A 21,058-nucleotide genomic window follows, 5' to 3' on the forward strand; every position below is an offset into this window, starting at 1 on the left:
ATTTCCCTTTTAAAATTTTCCCCTGTTTCCTCATTGCGGTACGGAGGGGGGCATTTTACTCACGTCTTTATCACTAGGTTCCCACACCCATTACATATTTATGTGTTCAGAAGGAATGGCCTTGGAAATGTAGGTGCGCGTTACCATATTCCTCTCTTTGTTTCTACACTGCCTGGATGAATTACCGTATTTTCTGTCCTGCGAGCTCCCAAAACCTTTGGAAAAGGAGCGCACTTCGGGAGGCGCAGACAGGTGAACCGCGTTTGTTCCCTTCCACTTATACAGCGGGTGAACCTGCGACACTCTCCTCTTGACCTGGGAGGCCTATCTCTGCGCAGCGGGGTGCACTCGGCGAAGACCACAACCACCTGCTCCCGCTCGCTGAGCCCCGCCCAGCTAGGTGGGCAAGGGGGCGGGGCGCGGGGGCGCTCTGACGCGTGACGCCGGATCCCGGAAGTGACGCGCTCCTGAGGGAAAAGGCGGGGGGAGGGGGTGGTGTCCCGGCCGGTTTGGGGGGCGCGTTGCCCGGAGACCGAAAGTTTGCGAGCCAGAACAGGCTTGGCGGCGGCCCCGGAAAGGGGGTCCAGGGGGCGGCGGCCCTGGGGATGGGGAAGGAGCAGGAGCTGCTGGAGGCGGCCCGCACCGGACACCTCCCGGCCGTGGAGAAGCTGCTGTCCGGGAAGCGGCTCTCCTCAGGCTTCGGGGGCGGCGGCAGCGGGGGCTCAGGGGGAGGCAGCGGCGGCGGCGGCGGCGGCGGCGGTGGTCTCGGCTCCTCGAGCCACCCCCTCTCCAGCCTGCTCAGGTGGGTAACGCTACGGGGCTGGGCAGCTGCCTGGAGACCCCCCTTCCCCTGCCCGTCTCCTGGGTCCCCAGAGAGATCGGGGCTCCGGAGGCCCTGGCGGGGTGGGTTTGCGGGGTGCCCCGGGGCGAGGGCAGCCGGCCCAAGGGGAGAGGGGCGCCGGTGCGGGTCCGCGCGGCTTCAGGCTCTCCTCGTCTCGCCTAACCCGGCAGCGAAGAATGGTGGGAGTGCCCAGGTGGCAGCCTCCGCCGCATGGCACAGCCGGGCTTCACCCTCGCCCGCTGTTGGGTGCCAGCTGTTGTATCTCACAAGCCACTTTAGAGTAGAAAATATGTATATTTTAAATCTCCCTCATCTCCTGCAGAAACTCCCACGCCTTGCAGAATCTCGCGGTTCCCTTGGAGGAAATTCTCTTGATTCCCTTCTTTTGGGAACTTGGAACCTTCCACCAGGCTCTGCAGGACGTGGCTTTTGTTGTTTATATTAAAATTGCCTCTGCGTTTATCACGCTCAAAGTGTTCTTTGAGCCCCTCTTGTGCTTGAAGCTTAAATTCTGGTTCCTTATAGTGAATCTCATTGGATTAGTCTGTTAAGTGGCATATGCAGGGTTCATCAGGGGGGTTATTCATCAAAAAATAAAGCTTTAGAAAGGCTTGTTTAGGAAGCTGAGGGGAGCTTTAAACTTTTCCAAGGTCTGTTGTTAAAATAAACACTTGAATCTGGAGCTGTAAGGGTTGAGAGAAAAAGGTCGTTTTTATGTGGCTTGGAGGGGGGATTGTAGGTGCTTTGTCAGTGTGAGTAAAATGTGTTGTTTCAGCAGCACTTTCATAGCCGGTTTTCTTTTCCTTCCTTGTTCTATTGAGGTTTTTAAGAAGTGGAAGTTCATTTAGAAATGGCTTCATTCGCTTTTGTTCCCCATTAGTTTATGTAACTTCAATTTGAGTGAGCTTGGACCAAAAAAGCCCAAGGCTCTAATAAATTCTTAGGTATTAAGCACTGAGTGCAAACCCAGGTCTATACAGGAAGATATTAAAAAGCAGTCTAAGAGGAGAACTCTCCCAGGGGGTTCTTTTGGGGAGGCAAAACCCAGTACCATTTGCGGCAATTTCCAGCCCCTAGAACAATGCTGTCACATAGTTAGTACTCAGGATTTGTTGAATAAATAAAAGTATCAATTAGGAAATGATACGTTTTTACATAAACTGATGGTGGTACTCACTGTTAGTAGTTCAGAGAAATGAGACATCACTGTGGGATGAGATGGAGATCAGGGCTTCCAGGAGGAGGGGGACTTCAGCTGACTTTGCAGGATGTGAGGATTTGGGTAGGTGAAGTACTGTGAGAGCGTTCCAAGTGGGCACACCATGGTCAGGGGTACTGAGGTGGGAAAGGAGACTTATTTGGTGCCAGTGGGTCACTAGAACTTTCTGTCTGGAGTCTTAAGAGGTTGGGTGTGATAAACAGAAATAATAATAATGGATGGCTATACTTCCGTCTTTCAGAGTGACAGTCTTTATGTTTATATTCCCAGTTCCTATATCAGTGCCTGACACAGGTGTTCAATATATGTACTTCAAATACACAAATTGGATTTTGAATCTTACCTGGATTACTTTGATATTCCTGCACTTCTGATGTCTGAGAGATGAGAGAAAGACCATACCGGTTTGGAGGTGCCTGTCTCTAATGAGCTGAATGCTACAACATTTGGCTGTTTGCCAGAGATACCTTACCCCCCACACACACCCCCTCCTTAACTACCTTGTAGTTAAGCAAGACTAGAAAATCTTTGTTGATTTTCTTTTTTTTTTTTTTACTTTGGGCCTCATGTTAATATGTCCAGTCTCTGTCATAAAGGGTGGATGTTGTCTCCACTCCCTTGTGTAAGAGAGCTGACTCCTTCTGACTTGTTCCTGTATCTGTTGTCGATGGTAGATGGCCTCAGAGCTGCCCCGGCCTTTCATCCCTGTGACTCTTAGGGGCAGGGAGGATCTGCAGGCACTAGTTACACTAGGTGTGCCATTAATTAGAGGTGACTCTGATTAAACCTAGTGAAAGATTTCTGAGAAAATGAAACCATGCATTTAGATAATCCCTAGGTCAGCATGTCCTCGCTTTTTAGGTTTGGAAATAGTAGAGGGTAGGTCTCCTATGCCCACACACCCCACCTCAAGGACCCTGGGTTATTTAATGAGAGCTGTGGAATCGTAGCTTCAGATTTGGCCCTTGGATTAACTGCCATATCCTACCCCACTAGTATTGTCAATTGCAGCCTACGTTTGTCCAGCTGTTTGGAGTGACCAAGTAAAGCAGGCAGGAATAGGAGCTTACAGCTGCAGTGGATATAAATGTTCTGGATCACAGGTATGTTTGTCTACTCATCTGTTTATGACCCAACCCACCCCCACCTCCATTCTACAAAGGCTTTGTGCTTATTCTTAAGCTACAAAATGCCTCCTCTCTCACCCATCCCTTTTCTCTTATACTGCTTGGGCTTAGGTCTTAACCTCCTAAAGCCCTCCCTAATGACCCTAATACACACAGATCTCTCAGGCTTCTGCTTCTTTGGAACCCATTATCTGCAGTGAACAGTAGTGCATCAACTCATACTTTGCTTGCCTAGATTTCACAGTTTATTGCTTTACATATAGTAACCCTCACCAATTGAGAACATACCTGCTGAGGATCAGAAAGTCAGCAAAGAAGACTTCTACTAGGAAAAAAAGTTGTTATGAACTTCATGTCCTTCTGACCTTCACTTATTTACTGTATACTTATTCAGAGGCAGTATAGTATTACGCTTCAGACCACTTGTTCTGGAGTCAGACTGCCTGGATTCACGTTTCGCTGCTACCACTGACTAGCTGCTTGACTTTCTGTGAATTACTCCACCACTCTGAGCCTCAATTTCTACATCTGTGAAATGGGGGGAATATTATCTGTTTTATAGGTATTGTCTTATGTAATGTGTGGAGGAAGCTCACCACAGTTTCTGGCACATTGTAAATGCTCACTGTTAGGCTTCCCCAGTTCCACTGAGCGCGTACAGTTTTGCCATGCTGTACCTGCCACGTGCAAAGTGCCATGCCAGACATGTCTTAAATGCTGCTCTTTTACTCTTGGGTATCTGTTTTCCAAGCCACAGCAGATTAGAAACAGTAAATAAGGGAGAGGCCCTGCTCAGGCAGGCACACTAATGTCATTCACCCACCAGATGTTTACCCATCATCTGCTTTGTGCTAGGCCAGTGTTAGATGCACTGCAAAATTTATCTCAGGCCTGGCACATAGTAGGTAGTCTGTCAAAATTAGTCCTCTCCCAATACAAGGTCTGTTTCCTTGTAGTGTTTATAGTAGTATGATATGTCTGTGTGACAGATTGGCAAAATAAGAGAAAAAACAGTAAAAGGCTAGCATAATTTTTCCCACTGCCAGTAATTTGAGACTATTAACATAGGTGAATATAGCCCTACACACCTTGTTAGACCCCAAGCATCACTGCACGATAGCTTAGTGCTGTAGTATCTGTTTATTGTGACTCTTAGCCAATCAAATAAAGATTAAACTACGTTCAGTATAGCTTGTTAATGAAAGTACAAAAAATTTTAGTTTTCTATCTAAAATGATTCAAATATAATATTTGTTATTTCAAAGGACAAACAGTAGATTATCTAGAAAGCATAGTTATCTTAAATGCCTAGTCCTACAGAGGTTCTGAATAGCATGGATTTTACTTTATATAATACTGTCTCATTTTCTAATTGTTGAATGTCTAATTGTTAAATGCCTTTATTCTGTAGCTTGAGACAGGCTCTGTTTTAAACTTTTTTTTTTTCTAAACGGTATTTTTCAGCCCCGGGCACATAGTAGGGCACTCACATTTTCATGTTATGGAGAGTTTAATATGTTTATGGCTATAGTGAAACTACTGATTTTCAGGAAAGCAACTTCTGTTTGAGAATACAGTAAGATTTGGATTAAAAGTGTTCTAACAACTAAGGGAAGAAAGTTCTGAGGAAAGGAAAAGTTAAAAGAAAACACAATTCATTAGCTTAAAACTATGAAGTGGATTATGAGCTAAATACTGATATGTGTCAATGTGAATGATGTAAAGTGAAATGCACTCCTGAGGTTCAGAAGCACAGAGAAACAGACCAAAGGTTGTAAATGAGGAATAGATTGTGTCATAGTCTAGGAAAGTTCTATACCTGATTTTTTTTTTTTTTTTTTTTTTTGCGGTACACGGGCCTCTCATTGTTGTGGCCTCTCCCGTGCGGAGCACAGGCTCCGGACGCGCAGGCTCCGGACGCGCAAGCTCAGCGGCCATGGCTCAAGGGCCTAGCCGCTCCGTGGCATGTGGGATCTTCTCGGACCAGGGCACGAACCCGTGTCCCCTGCATCGGCAGGCGGACTCCCAACCACTGCGCCACCAGGGAAGCCCTATATACCTAATTTCTTAAGCATGAGAAGAGTGAATAAGAAAAGAAGCCAAGGAGGCTTGCTGGAGAAATCTGAAAATTTATAGACAGTAGCAATAAATTTGACTATAAACTAGATTTTTACTCTACTGTGGGTGGTGGGGAGATTATCCAAAGGCAGTCATAAATTTCCCAAAGATATGAAAAGGTTCTGAAATAAGAAATGGAGAATGGAAAGTTTCTTTGTTTTTTTTTAATTAATTAATTTATTATGGCTGTGTTGGGTCTTCATTTCTGAGCGAGGGCTTTCTCTAGTTGTGGCAAGTGGGGCCACCCTTCATCGCGGTGCACGGGCCTCTCACTATCGCGGCCTCTCTTGTTGCGGAGCACAGGCTCCAAGACTCGCAGGCTCAGTAATTGTGGCTCACGGGCCCAGTTGCTCCACGGCATGTGGGATCTTCCCAGACCAGGGCTCGAACCCGTGTCCCCTGCATTGGCAGGCAGATTCTCAACCACTGTGCCACCAGGGAAGCCCGAAGAATGGAAAGTTTTGAAAATTGGATCCCATTTGAGGGACAATAATGGGTTCTCTCCAAATGTCAGAAGGTATGACAAAGTTATTCATTGTTTTAAAGAAAGAGGATTCCTGGGCTCCCCTGGTGGCGCAGTGGTTGAGAGTCCACGTGCCGATGCAGGGGACACGGGTTCAGGCCCCGGTCTGGGAAGATCCCACATGCTGCGGAGCGGCTGGGCCCCTGAGCCATGGCTGCTGAGCCTGCGCGTCCAGAGCCTGTGCTCCGCAACGGGAGAGGCCACAGCAGTGAGAGGCCCGCGTACCGGAAAAAAAAAAGAAAAAAAATGAAAGAGGATTCCTGATGTTTATTTAAGGAATTCATACTTAAAAAAAAAAAAGAGTGATTACCCTAACCATTCTATTGAAATGGCCCCCGAGAATGGATGGGTAGCTTGGAAATAATAGTGACATGACAGCTTTTTCTCATGCTGACCCTTTTACTTTTGCCCTCCTACTCTGCTAGATTTCTTTTGAATGTGCCTATTTTGAGCAAGATGATTTTAACATCCTGAGGAGAAGTGTAACAGTGACCATGTAAGGATGTAGAATGGGAGGCTTTAGAAGCAGGAACTCATGGATTTGTGTGATCTAAGTTCCTGTCTTCTAAGAGAATGCAAAAACAAAACAACAACAAAAACACAACTATTTACTAGGATAGCAGTTTTCTGGATCTTGCACTAAACCTTCTTAATTCATTAGAAATGGTTTTTAAAGAACTTAAAATACTTCTTTAAGTATAATTTTATTGGGATGGCAACCCTTTTCCTTTCATTTGGAATTGCTGTACATTTTTGCTTTCTTAAAAGCAGAACGTGGTCCCCCTGTTAAAAAAACAAAACAAAACAAAAAAGGTGGCATGCCTGGGAATGACTGCAGCGTGGTTACTTTATATCTAAACATCTAGAGCATGCCTAATGTTAAACTGAGTAAGGCATCTACTGGTAGTAAAAGATAATTTAACATAAATTCGTTAAGTCAGCGATCTCCCTTTTCCTTAATTCTCTGATTGAAGTTCAGTTTTGAAAAAAAGTTTTTAATAGAGAATCTATTGTATATATATAATTTATTTGTTTATTTATATTTTGGCAGCACTGGGTCTTAGTTGCGGCATGCAGGATCTTTGTTGTGGCATGAGGGATCTTTTTTAGTTGCAGCATGCAAACTCTTAGTTGCGGCATGCATGTGGGATCTAGTTCCCTGACCAGGGATTGAACCTGGGCCCCCTGCATTGGGAGCATGGAGTCTTACCCACTGGACCACCAGGGAAGTCCCTGAAGTTCATTTTTGAGTGTCTTAGTTACAAAAATTAGAGACGGGAAACAGTGAAACAATCCTGTGAAGAATTTGGTTTGTATCTAGTCAGCTTCAACATGTTCACTTGTCCTGGGAGGTTCTGGTCCCAGTGAAAGTTGCATCTTTGGCCAGAAAAAGCCCTTTGAAGGTTCTTCCCCCTACCCCTCACCCTCCTTGGTTTGTTCACGTCAAACAGCTATGAATTTTGGTTTGCAAAAGGAAGTCAAGGCTATTTCTGCCCTAGTCTTCAGTAGGGAAAGTAAATTACTGGGTTTTATAGCCCAGAGACACCAAGGAAGCCCCAAAAGTAGATAGTGGAGAGTTTGTTCTTGGAAATGTCAGGCTGTCCTGTGGGCAGGAACTGGGTCTCTTCTGGAGAGCCCTCAGAAAATGTTACCCACACCGATTTCCAAAAGATTACTGGGAGATTTTTTGTGGTATAGAAAATTATATTGTTACATTCATAGGACATCTTCAGATAACTTTGGTGTGGTTAGAGTTAATGGTAGTAATACTAGAAATTATATGGTATGGCTTCATATTTATCCTTTCTCAGTAATTTGTAGATCAAGTTTGTTTAGTTTACAAATCAAAAAAGAGTTTTTAAAATGTCAGTTGTCTCTGCTTTACTTGTGATGTTCTTACCACTATTAAAAACGGTGGAGATGATCCAGGAAGCAGAACAGCCCTCTGGCTTACTTAACTGGTGAGAGTTTAGCATGGCTGCTAAGGGTCAGGCTCTGATCCATCTCTGCCTTGTGACTTAGGCAAGTTATATAACCTCTCTGAGCATCTGTGTCTTCATATATATAATGTGTCTAGGATAGTACCTACCTCCTGAGACAGCATCCCGTGAGTTAAGGTGTGTAAGACACATAATGCCTGGCACATGCCAAGGGCTTGGTGAACCTGGGCTACTACAGTTATCTGATGGGAGCCCAGTGCTTGCCACCTTTGATGAATCTGGAATGATAATCCTGTTTGTTAAGGACATGTGTTTTTTGTTTTTTGTTTTTAATGTTCCCATTTAAAAATTTATAGTAATTGATAGCAGAGGCTCCCAACATTTTCAAATATGAGTCCCCTTTTTAAAAGCCTAAAAATGGTAACGGTGGCAAAGTTACAAACTGATAAATGTTCACAATCTGTTGTCTGAAATCTTGGGGTTTAGAATCCAGAATTTTGGGGGTGCTGGAGGGTAATACTGAGCTCCTACTGGGATCTGGGGCAGCACTCTGAAACATTACATTTTGAAGTGAAACCTGTTAATATTCACACTAAATGGGATAAATATGAAGCAGCTCCATATCAGTTTTGCACCTAACCAAGTCTGCCGCTAACTTTCGAAAATTTATTTTCATAACTTTTTGGATTCCTGAATTGTAGACAAGGGATTATGGACTTCTGCCTTTATTATAGAAAAATTGCTAGACACATAAAAGCACAAAGAAGAAAATAAAATCATCTATAGTTCCACCACCTAAAGAAATTAACTGTTGCAATTTTGGTGTACATACTTTGGTCTTTTTTCTATGCAAACTTTTTTTTTTTCTTCCAAACAGACAATGTTCTGTAGGTACTTTGTCTCAAATTTCTCCTTGGTATATTGTGAACATTTTTCCCATCATTTTCTATTCCCCTCAACCTCATTTTAAATGGGTAAGTGGTATTCCATAGTGTGTATGAACTGTAATTTATTTAATCCCTTCCCTACCATTAGACATGAGTTTGATTTTAGTTTTCTGCTGTTGGAACAACACTGTGATGTACATCCTTGTAGATAAGTTTTTGTGCGTGCTCGTGCTTATGACATTTTATATACTCAGTAGTATAGTAGATGTAATTTGAGTATTTAACCAATGCAAAAATCACATATGTGCAGTTGAATTTGAGGACTCACAATAATTCCAAGGCCCCTTACATCTCCTGGGTCCTTCTGATTGGAAAGTAATGTACTGATCTGTGGCTGCTAAATGCTACTTATATTTAGAAAGTTACCTTTGTGCAGGCACAGGATTTTTATTAGTCAGGTTGGGGCCTCTTGGGTCCTTCTTCAGAGGCAAAATGTTTAGAAGAGAACCATTAATAATACAAATGCGTGGAGCAATATGCTTCAAGCAGAATGAGACAGAATCCATTTTGTTTTTACCTTTTGTTGTTCTAGCTTTTATTGTGGGAAATTTCAGACATATAGAAGTCGAGAGAATAAAATAATGAATCCTCACATACCTCAAGTAACCATAAAACAATTATCAGCTTGTGGCAAATTTTGTTTCTTTTTATCATCATCCCCCCCAACTCAATTATTTTGAAGAAAACCTATATATCATTTAAGTGTGTATCTCTAAAAGATAAGGACTCGTTAAAAAATATTAAAAATACCACTATCACACCTGAAAATGGCAATTCCTTGAAACCATCAAGTGTTTAGTCAGTCAGGGTTCAAACTTTCCCTATGGTCTAAAATATTGTATTATTTATTTTGGCCACGTGGCTTGTGGGATCTTAGTTCCCTGACCAGGGATTGAACCCAGGCCCTCAGAGAGTGTGGAGTCCTAACCACTGGACCACCAGGGAATTCCCCAAAATATTTTATATTTTATAGTTGGTTTGTTCAAATCTGTGTTCAAACAAGGTCCATACATTGCATTTGGTTGGTATGTCTCATAAGTCTCTTTAAATCTGTGGCTTTCATCTCTGTCATTTTTTCATTCCAGTTTACTTGTTGAAGAAAAAAAGGTCATTTGCCCCATTTCCCAGAGTCTGGGTTTCGCTGATTGCATCTCTGAGGTATCATTCAACATGTTCATCTGTCCCCTGTATTTCCTGTGGGCTGGAAATCAGATCTAGGCTTGGTCTGATTCAGGTTCAGATTTTCTGGCAGGATTTCTTTCTAGGGGATGTTGTGTACGTCCTTCTGTTTAGTCTTCTTTTTTGTGATGTTGGCAGCCATTGACGATCACGGTCTAAAGCCATGATTTAGAGTTTGCAAGATGGTGATTTTTCATTTCTATTTTACCTTCTTCATTTATTAACTGGAATACTTTTTGGAGAGAAACTTTATAGAGAAACCTCATGTTATTAACTACTTGGTTACCCTGAGATAGAATTTGTGTAGGAAAGATGGATTAAATGCTTGATTCTTTTCCCTTACCAGTTTTCAGATCAAGTTGGTTTCCTAGTAGTCTTCAAAGGTGTCCAATGAGTTTCTTGTGAATAATCATTATGAACTTGTACTTTTAAGCTTACTTGTGCTTCAGTAATAACCTTTCTAAAATGTGCTCTGAGACATTTAGACTTTGACAGCTTTACTTTACTATGTAGAGCAGTTGAACTGGTTTGTAACGAAGTGGTGTTGTTTGTATTTGTGTATTTTAATTGAGTGCTATTTCTACTCAGAGTGCTCCAGTTTGTGCTGGTTCTTCTGGTCACTTGCAAATCAAGGATTCTAATCTTCCAGAGTCTGGATTAGTTCAGCTGGCTTTTAATTTTTTAAGTTTCCTGCTGGCCATACATGCCCCTGTAGGTAACAAAGCCTTAAAAAGATACTCTAGAGACTTTAGTAACCAAATTTCTTTAGATTATAATTATGGAAAACCCACTAAAAATGGTGTTTTCCCACCAGGTTTATGGGGTGGCTCTAGATAAGAATCTAGGTGTGTCAAGGTGAGTTGTTACTTATTCAGTCTCATATGTTACTCTGAATATGTTTCATGGTGTCACACTTTTTACATAAACATTGAAGAGTCAGTTGAATTATCTTTCATTAAGTATACTAAGCATAGATCTCTGTCTCATTATTTTTTTTTTTTTATTTTTTTTTTTTATTTTTGCGGTATGCGGGCCTCTCACTGTTGTGGCCTCTCCCGTTGCGGAGCACAGGCTCCGGATGCGCAGGCCCAGCGGCCATGGCTCACGGGCCCAGCCGCTCCGCGGCATGCGGGATCCTCCCAGACCGGGGCACGAACCCGTATCCCCTGCATCGGCAGGCGGACTCTCAACCACTGCGCCACCAGGGAGGCCCTCTGTCTCATTATTGACTTCTGAGCTGTTGCATTCAGAGCTCCCACTCACAGGTCCGATTTTGAGTTCCTGTTCTGCCATCTGTATATTTTCTTTTCTTGGTTTGGAGCTCAACTATTTATGAAAGTATTTCTTTTGTTTTATTTTATCCATTGGTTTTATGTGTTTGGAGTGGGGGTGGGAGGACTGGGTCAGGGTCCTTCTGCTTTGGCTCAGATTCCCCCCCTTGACCAGACAGATGTACAAATGCTACACCTGTAGTATCAATTTAAAAGTGATAAAAGCAACACATGGAACCACTTATTTGTTTCTTTTTGACAGTTGTTGGGACAGTAAGGGTTCTACTTCAGAGAGATCTTGGCCTCTGTTAGGCAATGACAGCATCCAGCTCCATCTTACTCCACAGCACTTTCATGTTGGGCTCTCAGATTCTTTAAAGAGCATTGTCATGAGTTAAGATGAAAAATGAAAACAAAAGCAAGAGAAGAAATATGTTGGACTTTACTGAGCAAGGAAAATGTATCTTAAAACACGAGCTTCATAGTGCCAAGGAGTTCACACTGTCGAGTTGGATGGTGCGTAATTCTTGCAAGACCGAGGCTGTGCCTCTGCCTCCATGTGATGGGGTCTGTCCTCTGTCGGGGCTGCACACTGGCTTATCCCTGCCAGTGAGGACTCGATGTGACTGGAAAAGCAGCTCCAAATGTATGTCCCACTAATAATAGTACCAGTAGTCAGCATTTATTGACCATTCACTGATGTTGGATTAGTAGCCTTAATTTGGAGGGCATTATTAAGTGCTTGTCCTTACTAAGATTAAGAAAGTAAATTTTATTATTATTGTCCCTCCTTTTGTTGAATTTGTGACTTTCAGCTTTGCTTGTGTATAGTCAGATCTCCTAATTACAATTCTTTTCAGTCATAGCGAAAGCTTAAAATCTCAGGGATTTTAATTTTCTTAATTAAAAAAAATTGGAAACTCTCTCTTCTTACCTGTGAAAAAGTAGAGACAGTGGTGCTATTACTTGAGGTATCAGATGCTTAGAAAACACAAGCTAGTGTATTTGGAGGTGGTGCTTTATTTAACCTTAGGAGGACCCTTCTTAAAGGGAGTTTCTGCCTGTACCCCAGCCCTTTTTGTCTGAGTGAACCAACCTGTTGACTTTGTTTTCCTTTCACCTGAATAAGCCTTTGTTGTGATTTTCTTTTCAGCTTCCTTCAAACACAATCCATTTCTCAAGTTATTTTTCCTTTTGAATTAAAATTGAGACCTACTTCTAAGAAGTCCAGTGGCCAGAAGAGCTTTCAGAACAGATCATTTCAAAAGGGCTGTTTACCTGGAAAATTCTTTCTGGGGTTTGTTTTTAGATCTTTAGCTCTTTGCTGGGCCTGGAGAGGAGCCTGGTCCTGGCTTTGTTCATAACTGTTGGTGTCATGTTCACTCCTCCTCCTATGATCCAGCTTGATTCTGGATCCTGGTTCGGTTCACCTGCCTGATTCTTGCTTCTTCAGGTTGCCCCACAGCCCTGATAAAACTTCCACAAAAGCCCAGCTCAGATTGCAGTATTTGAGGTAGTTCACTCACAAGTTAGTTCACAGCAGCTCAGAGCTGTCGCTACAGACTCTGTGGTAGGTTGGGATGTACACGTTGTTGGGGAAGAGCTTTACTTCTTGAGCACTTAATACTTTCCCCTGTCTGGACCCAGAACTTTACATCTATATTTTCTTTTTTTTTTTTTGCGGTACACGGGCCCCTCACTGTTGTGGCCTCTCCTGTTGCGGAGCACAGGCTCCGGACGCGCAGGCTCAGCGGCCATGGCTCACGGGCCCAGCCGCTCCGTGGCATGCGGGATCTTCCCGGACCGGGGCACGAACCCGTGTCCCCTGCATCGGCAGGCAGACTCTCAACCACTGCGCCACCAGGGAAGCCCACATCTATATTTTCTTAGTCTATCTTCACAGCATACCTGCTAGCTAATTGTTATTATCCTCATTTTACAGATGAAGAAGCAAAGGTTCAGGGAGAGGTTAAAGTGACCAGCTCAGGGCCACGTGGAGGAGGGCAGAGCCAGGAGTCTGACTCCCCAAACTTTTGCTCGTAAAGCATTGCGTTTGACTACCTGGAGAACTGTGTCTTTGGAAGAAATTCAAACCACCCCTTACTATATGCTTAGGTAAAATTTTACCCCCAAAATTAGGAATTTATTTATTTTAATTTAATAGTTGCTTTGATAACACTTTGTGCCATCCTCAGTTCTTAAGCACTTTACAAATATTAGCTCATTTCATCCTCATAACAACACTTTGGAGAGGGCACAAGTAGTATTGCCGTCTTACTGATGAGGAAACCAAAGCCTGGAGCCATCAAATAACTTGCCCACTGTAGTAAGCTGGGAAGTGCTGAGGCTTGCTTCCAAGCCCAGGCAGACTGGCTCTGGAGTCCTTAGTCTTAGCTTTTAGGCAACTGGGGATTGTTCCTTTTATTAAGAGTGTAATACAAAATCCCTTTGGAACACTTTGACTACATAAAGTGAGAGGCTTATTTTTTAAATCATTGGCAATTTCCTTGGAATATAAGAAAGTTAGATGAGGGGAATGTCTTTAAACTTATGCCAAATAATATATTAGTTTAGAGGATATAGGGAAAGCCGTGCAGCTCATGAAGAGGAAAAAGCCTCCCTTATTCTCAAACTTCCTCAAACTTTTCTTCTAGAAAATTCTCACCTTCCTCTCAAGCAGATTAATGCTTTCATGAATTTCACCTCTGAGAAAATTCAGTACCCTCCCCTCCCCCACCAGATTTTAAAGTGATAAAGATTTGTTTTGGACACATGCCTGCCGGATGTACCACAGAGGCCAAAGGGTGTGCAAGGGAAGTAAATATAAACAATTGGCAAGAAACTAGAGACCTGTGTATTTGAAATTATTTCTAGCTATTGCTACCCATTCTGCTTTTTTACAATTCCTTCCCCTTCCCCCGCCTCATTAGTGGTTTATGACCAGATTTTACATTCCCAAACAATAATTAGTTTGTCCATAAAATGACCTTCAGAGAGTATTGTCTGGCTGGTTCAAATGATTGTTGATAGTAGTTTGAAGCCTGGGACTATGGGACCGGAAATGTTACTTCCATAATCCTTGGTGCTTTAATCTTCACAATCCTGTGATATTGGTATTAGTGGCCATTTTACTGATGAGAAAGGTTAAAGTGACTTGCCCAAGACCGAGATTTTCCATTTGCAAGGCCTGTAGAGTCTATCTTATGTGGAGATCATGGCTGCCAAGAAGATGTCTGGGTCCCCAGGTTGTAGAAGTAGAAGGAAAAGATAGTATTCTAGCTGAGTAGTTCTGAAAACACCTATGGGTCCTATATGCTTAGCAGTAATAGAATACTCTATTACTTTTTATCTGTTACAAATGAAAATACCTCAGATGTTGAAATTGGCAGAGATTCCAGATTCGTTACTTTTTAATCTGTTGCTATCTCCATTATTATATGTTTAAGAACTCGGCTGGAGAATAGTTTTCTTGCTAGTCACTCTTAACCAGCAGCCTTTTCGCTGTCTTTAGCAGACCCAGAGCAGACTTTCAGAAAGGTTTTTAAATTTTAAGTAAATGATCGAGGGTTTAGTGTTTCACTTTAAAGTTTAACAGTATTTTCTTTCTTGGAGAGTGTATACAAAATCAAGATCCAGTACTTTTACTTAAGTTTTTTCAACCAACTTAAGTTTTTTCAGACTGAGCTGTCTTTTTAAAAATGTCTTTTCTTTTAACCATCATGATCTGTTAGACTCTTTGTCTTTAGTTGCCATCATTTCTGTTTCCTTCACTTTTTAATATTTACTCTTTAGTCAACTATATATCTGAAAAAATGTGATTATATAATAACGTAATAACCACCATTATTGCCGTGTGTGTGTGTGTGTGTGTGTGTGTGTGTGTGTGTGTGTGAACACTTCCTATTGCTCAAGGTATTATCTGATTTCCTTCTGGTGATGAAATAATGAAGTCACTGGCTGACTTCATGTGATGAATCTGGCTGGCATCAGTTTTCCTCATTACCAGGTACTGGAACTTGCAAGATTTTGACACCTGTAGGCTTAACCTTCTGCTTTTTGACATTGTTTTGATCGTGTTTCACATTCGTTTTAATGTGTTTAATTTGTTTCTCATTGCCCACTTAGTATTCATACTTATACTAGTCACTTAGAATTGGTCTTTTGGGTTCGTGCAGCCATCTGGGATTGAGTGGAACAAAATCTAAATCTTGTCTTTCCTTCCTTCACTGATTTTGATGTTAGCCTTTTATTTGATCTGTAGATACCCAGACAAAATCTTTAAATTAAGCCTTAAGTTCTTCTTGTCTGTAGAGTTGGTCTAGGACTATCTGGAACCCTGGGGTCTGGAAACCACATAGGTCTCTTAGTTTTACCCTTTAGTCAGCCTCTCCGTGCTTGAACTCTGAAGGGAAGAGGATGAGGATTAGACAGAAAAATCAGTCTACAGGGAACATGGTCTCCAGGAACCTTCCTCCTTCAGGGTGCACGCTGCCTCTGGGGAAGGGCATGGGAGAGCAGGCCCCCAGGGGCCTTCCGCCTAGAATTACCTCAGCCATTCTCTAGTTGTATGATCTTGGCTATATATATATATATATATTTTTTTTTTTTTTTTTTTTTTTTTTTTTGCGGTACGCGGGCCTCTCACTGTTGTGGCCTCTCCCGTTGCGGAGCACAGGCTCCGGATGCGCAGGCTCAGCGGCCATGGCTCACGGGCCCAGCCGCTCTGCGGCATGTGGGATCTTCCCTGATCGGGGCACGAACCCATCTCCCCTGCATCGGCAGGCAGACTCTCAACCATTGTGCCACCAGGGAAGCCCCTTGGCAATATTTTTTACTTCTCCTGCACCTCAGTTTGCCATCCATAAAAAAAGGGGGGGTGGCAGTGTTTGTAGCGTTTCCTGACAGAGGTCCCAAGGAAGGTGCATCAGCACGTCTTAAAGCAGCTGCAGAGACAGACTGGGGAAAGGACCTACTGCTTACTGTACTCTTACTGTGTGCCAGGAACCATGTGGCTTTTTCTACACCTTGTCCTGCAGGGTGGCTCAGGAGAGGAAGAAGCCTGTCGCCTCAGCTATGTGAGTGTGCAAGCGGGCCATTGCTCTTTCTGCCCTTGAAGCTTTCATAAACAACTACATTCCTGTATGTCAAGCATACTGCTGTAGGAGATACTTAGGAATACGAAATTGATCAGTTCCCTTAAGAAATTGACTTGATTAGAGTGATGATAAAATGGCCCTATGATCTCCTCAGAGAAACTATTGATTCCAGGACTGGGGCAGGGAAAATAAAAAAAGACGAATTTGTCAAAAGAACACAAGCCAACCTGAAAGAGCTCTCAATGGCCAAAGTTGGAACAATTTGAACAGCAAAATAAAAAGCAATAGTAATGGATTATAAGCCAAAGAATAAAATAAACATCTATGAGTTAATGATATAAATGATTGAATAAATAAGTAAATGGGAGAGAAGAGATAACTCTTCTTTTCAGAAAAATTCCAGTTAATAAATGTAGAAGGAATGAGAGGAATAGAAAATCGCCATTAGCACACCACAGTAATAATTGCTGCAGGCAAGATCTACCAATGAAGGCTAAAATTAGTTTGTGACAGTTTAAGGAGAAACAGAATATCAGCATGGCCTTAAAGCATCTTCCAAAAATATTTATTAATTACTGTGGTGGTTTCAAACCATGTCCACATATTCTTTGAAACTCTCCTCTCCTGGGGGTGGAGTTTAATTCCCCTTCTCCTGAGTGTGGGCTGGTCTTAGAGACAGGCTTCCGAATAATAGAGTATGGAAAGGGAAAACAGTAACTTTACAGTGGAAGAACTTGGCAGACACCACCTTGACCAAGAGGTCAAGGTTAATATTTTTAGTCATGTTGATGTCACTTACCCCCAGATAGGATGTGATGAGAAGGGCACTTCACCTCTTATGTTCTTCCCCCAAAATCCATAATTATGGGAAAACAGACAAACTCAAACTGAAGAGCATTCAACAGGATACCTGACTAGTATTCTTTAAAAGTGACAGGGCTGTGAAAGACAAGGAAAGCCTGAGGAACCATTACAGAATGGAGACTAAGGAATTATGCCTACAAATGTAAAGTGGACCAGAAAAAGGGCATGAGTGTAAAAACATTATAAATCAACTATACTTCCAAAAAAAATTAAAATAAACAAAACTGGGGTAATCTGAATAAAGTCTGTAGTTTAGTTAATAGTATTGTACCAGTGTTACTTTCTTAAGTTTGGATCAATGTGCTGTGGTTATGTAAGATGATAACATAAGGGGAAGCTGGGTGAAAGGTACGCAAGAGCTCTGTACTATCTTTGCAGCTCTTCTGTAAGCCTAAAATTATGTCAGAATAAAAAGTAAACACACAAGTGCCATGTCAGGTGGTGGCTCTGAAGTCAAGTTCTCTGGGTTCAAATCTTGCCTTTGCCACCTACCAATTGAGAGAAAATAGACAACTTTCTTAATTTCTTGGCCTCAGTTTCCTCATCTCTAATAATAATATCTCCCATATAATAAGACTGAGTGAAGATTAAATGAAGTTATGCATGTAAATACTTAGAACAGTGGCTGGAACATAGTAATGGCAGCTGCCAATATTAATATTTATAAAGAGGAAGTCCAACCACCTTTTAGGTACTTGACTGTTTAGCCGTGGATATAGATAGTTGGTGCTAAAGGAGGTTGGAAGAAGAGAAGATGGTAATGGACTAGGGTGGTCTGGAGACCCCTCCCCACCACTCCGTATACCCCTAGGATGCTGGCTTGATCATGTTTAGACTTCAGGCCTGAGAGAGAGAGTGAGAGAGTGTGAGATTGAGAGTAAGATGACACTTCAAAAAATTGTTTTAGTCCCAACAGGATTGTAGCTATACTTTGAGTGTTTGTTGATTGAGAAACTATGTTATAACAGAGTGACTCTAAAGTTAGTAACACTCTGAAATTAATGTGTTTTATTAAATATGGTAGCTTCTCTGTACCTTTGGGACATTGTGATACGTACATGCATGTGAGACATTTATCCTGCCTGCTTCCGATGCCTGGTGTACAAATGCATTTGCTGACCCTTTATAATAACACTGTAGCCCTGGGGCTAAGAATCACTGCTGTGGGTGACCAGGAGCTTTCAGCGTGCAAACATGCTTTGACTTCAGGCCTCATCTTTGAGGCTGTCTTCCATCATAGGGAGAGTGTACTTCCTTTGTTAGTTAAAAAAAGTTATTGAAGTATAATTTACCTACAGTGAATGCATGGATAGTAAGTGTACAGAGCAATGCGTTTTACCTAGTATACATCTGTGTACTCATCACCAAGATCAAGACATAGAACATCTCCAGTACTCCAAAAGGCTCTCATGTCACCTCCCAGCCAAAAATGCCCCTCCTTGCGGTAACTACCATTCTGGCCTTTATTACCATAGGTTTTTGCCTGGGAATGTGTTTCCTTTTCTCCACCATACACCCAGGCCCATGGGGTACAGTGGGGTGGGAGCAGGGATGGGTCTATATGTGCCGAATACTATACTCGACACATTCCCAGACTTAAATAAATTCTCCCATAAAACCACAGACCTGGGTTTATGTTACTTATCTAAATTCAGTCTCATATCTCACTGACTGCAGAGTCCATGTTTTTTCCATTGTACCCTGCTCTGTGCCTTCAGCTGACATTTACCATAATAATTATGATCATCACTAATGAGAAGTCACCTTAGTAGTCGCCCCCCCCCCCAGTAGCTTACATGTGTAACTCTCTAGTAGGGGAAGTTGTGCAGATTTGGAACCAAAGGACGATGGCTCTTCATTTAATGAGTCCCAGGCCTTGTGTGAGCCAGTGGAATTAGAGAGAAAGAAAGGCTCGGTGCCAGCCTTCTAATCTTCTAACGAGGGAGACAGATAGGAGGTGATGAGTGCTATGAAGCAGGGATGCTGGAGGATCATGGAGGAACCAAGGGACAGGGTGAGGGTGAGGGGGGCACTCCAAGTGTGTGAGGGAAGTGCTCCTCCTTGAAGAAGTGACGTCTGAGTGGCACATTAGAGATAATAGGAGCTGCGCAGGCAAAGAAGGAGAAAGTGAGGGCTCATCCAAGCTGGAGAGAGAGTGCACAGCATGTGCAAAGGATGGAGAAAACTGCAGGCGATTGTCTGGTGTGAGGGCGGAGGCGGGGTGCTGGGACTGGGGAGAGATGGGCTTGGAGTAGCAGGCAGAGGCGAGACCGTCAGGCCCACGTTCAGGACTTGGATTTGACACCGAAGGTAATGATGGATTTGCAATCTCAAAAGGTCACTTCAGATTTTGGGGAAGTGGATCGGAGGGGTCGAAATTGATTAGGCGTGTAAAGCTATTAAGACCAGTAACAATGGGCATGGAGAGGAGGCCGGACTGGAAAGATATTCAGAAGGTGCAAGGAACAGGACTTGGCAGTTGATTTACAAGCAAGAGGTTGAAATCTCTTATGACTAAATAGGATTTTACAATGTAAAATAAGAAAGTGGAATTTTTAGGACTGGATTTTCGTAAGTCATAACTAAAATGAAATACTTTTTTCCCTCTTCAGAAGAAGGGAAGTGTTTGCTTTAGAATAGCCCCATTACTTATTTCTGTGTGCATAGGCATTTGTAGATGAAGGCCTAGAGTTGTATGATAATTTTTAAAAAATCGGGCGGATAAATCAGTCTTTTGGTTTGTTTTAATCGTCCTTTGTTTGTTGCGGTGAAAGCTAAAGCTCCAAATGGGTATTCCCACAGAGAAGACCCGTGGACCCTTGAACCTAGGGGTAACTAGTGATATGGAAAGCAGGAAAAGACTTCTTACTCCTTTCAGGATAGTTATTTATTTACTGAGATGTGTACAGAAAGCCAAACCGGCACTTCTTGCAGAGTGGTGTATAGATTTGATTCTAAGGTTTTTATAAAGTTTAATGCTAACCCTGTCTTTGCTTTGGCCTGTGATATGTTGGAATAAGCTCCTTCGATGTGCACAGGATAGCAGTGAGGGGGATCCTTAACCCACGGGGCTGTTATCTAGGGCCTAGCACTTCCTCACAAACAGTCCTGGTCCTTAGCTATGAGAATACGTCCTTGTGAAGCTCAAGGACCATGTACATAGGACTGGAAATTTCTAGAAAAGGCAAAACAAGCTGCCTGGGCTTTGTGATTGGCAACGTCTGGAGTCCTAACCCTGAATGGTCATTAAGAAACCCAAACCACACCCTCTTTCTGCTGAGAGGAAGCTTTTCTCTCCAGTCAGCCAAAATTCATTTATCTGCCAGCCCCAGCTCCAAATTTCCTGTTACTATAAATCTCTGACAGATGAGAATGAAGGATGGTGGTATGTGGGATGGAGAATCCTCATTCAAATGAGTAGAAGAGAAATGGCAGTTTGGCTACAGAGTCATATATAATAAAATGCAAGATATATTTCTTGCCCCTGGAATCGCTATGCAGTGTTCTGAGTCACCACGGAATCTCTGCTGTTCCAGTTTTCAGGTTGTGCCCAGGGACTGTTTATGCTTTTACAGCAATGCAAGTTCTTGTTCACCCAGGGATGTTCAATTCAGCTTTAAGTTGTGAGTAAAAAAAGCGTGCTGGGTGAGCGACAATTTATGAAAGCTGCCAGGTGTTACCTCAGTTCAGTGTTGTGATGAAATCAAACAATTATGCTAATCTGACACCTTTATTGATGTGCATGATCATTATTGTGCTGCATGGTAATTAGGTAAGCAATTCACGTAAGTGACTATAATTAGTATTAATTTTTACGTGGCCAAATCAAAATTTCACAGTTTCTTGTTTACTAATTTGTTGTTCTCCGGCATCTATAATTAGCATCAGTGTCAGCATTTTCCGGTGATACTCGTGTAGTCTGATCCTTTATCA

The 21,058-nt window shown here is 42.5% G+C and overlaps 1 protein-coding gene across 7 annotated transcripts in view; it reads left to right on the top strand.

The window, feature by feature from the left end:
* The first annotated feature begins 506 nt into the window (after window positions 1–506).
* Window positions 507–21,058, top strand: part of ANKS1A (ankyrin repeat and sterile alpha motif domain containing 1A) — a 189,726-nt gene continuing 169,174 nt past the window's right edge. For all 7 annotated transcript variants that reach the window (XM_082638686.1, XM_082638687.1, XM_082638689.1 and 4 more), the window contains exon 1: window positions 507–802. In XM_082638686.1, the coding sequence (XP_082494812.1) occupies window positions 606–802 (197 nt within the window). In that variant the 5' untranslated portion in view covers window positions 507–605. The remainder of the gene's footprint in view (window positions 803–21,058) is intronic.

This window comes from Mesoplodon mirus, assembly GCF_964341445.2.
Source record: "Mesoplodon mirus genome assembly, chromosome: 12".
NCBI classification, from domain to species: Eukaryota; Metazoa; Chordata; class Mammalia; order Artiodactyla; family Ziphiidae; genus Mesoplodon; species Mesoplodon mirus.